The 5,164-nt window shown below is 34.3% G+C and overlaps 1 protein-coding gene across 1 annotated transcript; it reads left to right on the top strand.

Moving 5' to 3' along the window:
- Positions 1 to 1,130: 1,130 nt before the first annotated feature.
- LOC150033557 (CASP-like protein 3A1) lies at positions 1,131 to 4,027 on the top strand. The gene is made up of 3 exons (XM_090317502.1): positions 1,131 to 1,573; positions 2,491 to 2,626; positions 3,572 to 4,027. Exons 1-3 carry the CDS (start codon positions 1,275 to 1,277, stop codon positions 3,785 to 3,787), a joined length of 651 nt encoding a protein of 216 aa, XP_090173628.1. The 5' UTR covers positions 1,131 to 1,274; the 3' UTR covers positions 3,788 to 4,027.
- The last annotated feature ends 1,137 nt before the right edge of the window (positions 4,028 to 5,164 follow it).

The following is a 5,164-nucleotide window of genomic DNA, read 5'->3' as shown; positions in this document are numbered from 1 at the left end:
TATCTGATCTTCACCAGGATAGTCCGAGTCTCATAAAACTGTATTGTGATAATAAGGCTGCCATCAGTATTGCCAACAATCCAGTACAATATGATAGAACCAAGCATGCTGAAATTGACAGACACTTTATTAAAGAGAAGTTAAACCACAGGGTTATCTGTATTCCCTATCTCCCTTCAGTCCAACAGGTTGCAGATGTTCTTGCCAAAGGATTACCAAGACAGATGTTTGAAGCTTGTATTAGGAAGTTGGGTCTTGTTGATATCTATGCCCCAACTTGAGGGGCAGTGTTGAAATATGGTGCATTAGCCCTAAGGGCATATTTGTCTTTTATTTTATGCTTACTCAATTAGAATTTTCCCCCATTCTATTTATATCTGAGGTTGGGGTTGTTGTATGACATTAAATAATAAAACTTTTCTACCAGGTTTTTTCTCCTTATATTAGGGTTTTCCATGTAAACCTTGTCTTGCCTCTTTTCTTCTTATCTTTCAATAATACTAAATAAACTATTTCTATTTTATTATAAGATTAGACTATAAATACTAAATTTGTTTAAAAAATATACTTATACATTAACAAATTTCCATACTCTCTAAATTTTTTTATAAACGTTTAAAAATATCTTTAAAATATAAATTTTAGAATTTTGGACCAAAATAAAGATATAAAATGACATATGATAGAACAAAAATTTGGATTACCACAATATTTTAAATCTTCACCATATAGTTCTATTTCTTATTTTCGTTTGATGTTCTAAAAAATTTCTAACAAAGTTTTATAATATTTATAAAAGTCGTTTGGTAATATTACAATTTGAAAGAAAAAAAAAACTTGGATGTAGCCGTACAGTGTAGGCAACATCCTATAACACAGTGTTGTACAATTTTCTTTTTTGAAAAAGGGGAGAATGTAATTAAGTGCGAGCTAATTATTGTCTATTTTTAAAAGAGCATTAAGAATGCATCCATCTCTATGCATACACTTTTCATCATTCACACAAAAAAAATTAATTAAAAAATATATATTTTTTAAATTTAATTGAACAATATGATAGAATTTTCAAATGCTGCTCCAGGTGCACATAATTATTTTTCATTTTTAAAATTACCGTTCCTTTTTAAGCAAAGGCAAACTTGGGGATTTTTTTTACAATTTAGCCTATTTATAAACTTTCTCCGCGAAAAGGCTCACACTGGTCGTAAACACAGAATCCTTTCTCACGAACTCAGAGAGAATCTCATCGGAAAGAGACGCCTGAAATTTTCCGAATGACCAGTGAACGGAAAATGCCGTCGGTGCCGGAGATGGCGGTGCAGCTACCGGAGACCACTAAGGTGGCGGCTATGGCGTCCGAGAGCGGCACGATCAGCGGACCGATGGAACGGCCGGAGCGAAGCCTCGACCGTTTGAGAGCCGATTTGTATCAGTTAGTGCTGAGGCTGATTTGTATTGCTACTTCCACGACGGCAATGACGTTGATGGTTACCGCCAAGGAGTCTAGCACTGTTTCCATTTACGGATTTGAACTTCCCGTTCACTCCAAGTGGTCGTTCTCAGACGCATTCGAGTAAGTTCGCCGTTTTTAGTGTTACTAGTTTTATGCCTAGAGGTTTTGGTCAGTTCAGTCTGTGAATGGCTGGTGAGAAAGGAAATAGTAGAGGGGTGGAACTGTGAGATCCATTAGTTGCAAATATGTTTGCTCTGTGGAGGACTGGTGCTCCCCTGTAACTATAATCACTGCTGAACTTTCATGTTTGTCTTTTATTCTCTTCATTGCCTGTTCTCCTTCAATCTTGAAATGCCTTCAGGAAATCTCGCCCGAGCCTAATAGGCAGGACTAGCGGACAAAGTGATGAGACGTGTATTTTCTGTCTGCGTTTGGGGGAAACATTTTACTGCTATTTCTCTTCATTTATTACATTTTTTTTTTCTTTGCACCCAAACAGAGTATTATCTAGTTCTTATCGTTTCTGATCGCTTTTTGTTTCACCATTACTGACCTGCCTACTTTCGGAAAAGCCACTTTCTATATTACCGTTGATTCAGTCGGCTTTCTTCTGTTGGAATGCTGACAAATTTACGCTCCCTCGAATATGAACAATGGAATCTGGAAAACCCTCTTCATTCAAGTTTCATGGCTTTGTCTAAAATGAACCCGTGAACCCGATTCCTTCTTTCCTCAAAATATTCTTCATTTCACGTTTGTCATCTTCTGGACTGGTTGTGACCCTTCATACAAAAGTTTGACCAACTGTCTTCTGCTTAATGGCTTTGTCTTTCTTTATTATTCTTAATGCATCCACTGTCGCCACAGGTCACCGTTATGGTTTATTTTTTTAAGAGTAATAAAACAAAGAGTTTGTTGCATTTGTTTGTACTTCGTTATTATTAAAATGAATTGCGTGTTAAAACAGAGTTGGTATTGTGGGGTGTTTTTGAATGAGTTGAAAGTAGTTGAACCCTATCAGTTTTTGGTGAGTGTAGGTACCTTGTTGGAGTTTCAGGGGCTGTCGCTGCCTACTCTTTGCTGCAGCTGCTCCTTACTGCTTCCATGGTTGTCAGGAAGTCCCCAGTGCTTAGCTCCAGAAGTCATGCCTGGCTCATTTTCGCTATTGATCTGGTAATTATTTTGTGCTGTAGCTCAGGGAAAGAGTAGCATGTTGCCTATAATTTCTGGGAGAAATGTTTTCGTGGCACCTCGTTATATGTTAGGAACAATGGTGATGTTTGTTAAGTGTAGATATAATTAAATTTACAGTAACTTATATGCCTATGCTTTTAAATTTGATGGTGATTTAATATTGTATTGGAGCAATATATGTTGTGTTCTAACTTCTAGTACTAATGTCATCTTCTTAATTTATACTGTGACTCATCAGCTTAATGAAAGAATTTTGAAGGAAGAAACCGGGTTCTCTAGTTCCCGCCAATTTTAAGTACTAAAAATCTTTCAAGTTACTTAATGATGAACAGAATTGTTAGATAATTGGTACATTTAAGTTAATATTTGTTTAGTTATTAATTTAGATTAATTAGTTATTTGTAATCTTTCGAGTTAATTAATGATGAGCAGAATTGTTAGATTGTTAGTACATTTAAAGTTGATATTTGTTTAGTTATTAATTTAGATTTATTAGTTATTGGTTATATTTCCTTCAAGGCTATAAATAATCACGTTTGAGGTGTTTGACTCAAGGAGTTTGACTAAAGTACATCACTTTTTATCTTATTAATCTCCTACATTGTGGGTCCTACAACTTGACAACTTCTTAAATTTTACAATTCTGGTGATTTCACCTGTCTACTCTTACCTCAAACGCTCCGTCCAGAGTTGAAGCTTTTGAAATCATATTGAAAAGTATATATATATTTTTTTTGTTCAAGAAGATCTCTCTCAACTTAGAGATGGACTTCTCTTGTTGAGTCATGAATTTGATATAATATCTTCTATATTTCGTTGCATCAATTAATATTTAAATATCGTAGGATTAGGCAGTTGTTTTTGTTTTGTGGGATTAGTTAGAAGGGAGAGTATTATTTCAAAATTTGGTTGTGTTGGTTGCAGGCCTTGGGATATGCATTGATGAGTGCTGGATCAGCTGCAGCTGGAATCTCAAATCTGAATCGAACTGGCATTCGACACACAACTCTGCCCAACTTCTGTAAGGCATTACAACGCTTCTGTAACCATGTTGCCATCTCTATTGCCTTCACATTCTTTACCTGCTGCTTGCTCACCACTTCTGCCATCCAACGCGTTATTTGGCTCTCCAAAATCTAATTACAAAGAACAAACAACTTTCTGTCTCTGGGAAAACGTATTGTGAAGAATATGGCGTTCCTCTGTTCCTTCTGATTCCATGAAATGTTCCTTCAATCAAAAGAAACTTGTATGGTATACACATACATGGGAGCATCCCGCTGTTTTAGCTGGGATTGTTCATTTAGTTAGCTAATAGTTGTTATATGGTGTATTAACTTTGATCTCGAGAGAGTTTTAATAGAATGAGGTTTGTTTGAACTTCCTTTCTGGTAATTCATGATGAAGGGAAAGTTATAGCACAAAGACCAGAAACCTCACTTGTTCATGTCGCCCTTCAACATCAGTTAATGTTGGAAGGTTTAGGTGATTGAGTTCGCCTAGTGGCTAGTATGATGTACGAGATTAAGATGAGATTCAAGTATGGCTTATAAGTTGAGAATGGACCCATTATCATCTCTAAAGGTCGATGGTTAATGAAAAAGAAAAGTGATACCTTAGTATAATAATGACCTTATGAGTTTTTTAAAGGAAAAACAGTTAAAAACCATATCATGACTTGTTGGTTGATACGTTGTTAACCTTATAAATTAATTAAGTTTAGGTCTAATATAACTCAATTTATTAAACCGTAAATTAAATAGGTTAAATTACACCTTTAGTTCATGAGTTTTGAAGTTTGTGTTTATTTAATCACTAAGCTTTTTAAACTACAAATTTAGTCCTTGATTTTAATTTCTTCTTCTTTTTTTTTTAGAAAAAAAAACTCATTGATCTACGAGACACAAAATTGAAAGCTCATAGCATTTAAAAAAGAAAACTGAAAATTAAGTGAGAATTGAGAACAAGTAACGAGAGCGAAGGTGAAGTAAGTGCAAATATCGAATTACCGAGGAGTATTAATATGAGTGAGTGAGTGGCTAGAAGCAAGCTTCAAGGACCATCCAATGTGCTTCTCAGAATTGTTACGGTAATTTCACTATGTGATAATGCAAGCTTATATATATATATATATATAAAGAACAAGAACTTAGGTCCTTCATTTGGTTTTTGTTTTTGTTTTTGAAAATTAAGTCTATTTCATCCACATTCCTTACAATGATTTGCATCTTTTTAAATATAATGGTTGAATTCTAAGCCAAATTCGAAAACTAAAAACAACTTTTTTAGTTCTCAAAATTTAGTTTGGTTTTTTAAAACCATTGATGAAAAGTAGATAACAAAGAAAGAAATTTGGAGGTGAAATTAATGTCCATAGGCTTAATTTTAAAAAACAACAACAAAAAACAAAATGGTTACCAAACGGGCCTTAATTTTCTAAAAAATGAGTTTTTTTTTTTTTTAAAAAAAAAAATTGTCCTCCGTAAAAGGCCATATGTAAAAAGTCCCAAGTTTGGA

Source organism: Benincasa hispida, chromosome 9 (genome assembly GCF_027475165.1).
Source record: "Benincasa hispida cultivar pf3 chromosome 9, pf3_genome.v1.1, whole genome shotgun sequence".
Classification (NCBI taxonomy): domain Eukaryota; kingdom Viridiplantae; phylum Streptophyta; class Magnoliopsida; order Cucurbitales; family Cucurbitaceae; genus Benincasa; species Benincasa hispida.
Note: the sequence above shows the minus strand (reverse complement) of the source record. Positions and strands in the feature narration are given on the sequence as shown.

Coding starts and splice junctions, on each gene's coding strand:
- LOC150033557 (XM_090317502.1), top strand. CDS start 1,275: ATGACCAGTGAACGGAAAATGCCGTCGGTGCCGGAGATGGCGGTGCAG. Junction 1,574..2,490: donor TCGTTCTCAGACGCATTCGA/GTAAGTTCGCCG, acceptor TGGTGAGTGTAG/GTACCTTGTTGGAGTTTCAG. Junction 2,627..3,571: donor TCATTTTCGCTATTGATCTG/GTAATTATTTTG, acceptor TGTTGGTTGCAG/GCCTTGGGATATGCATTGAT.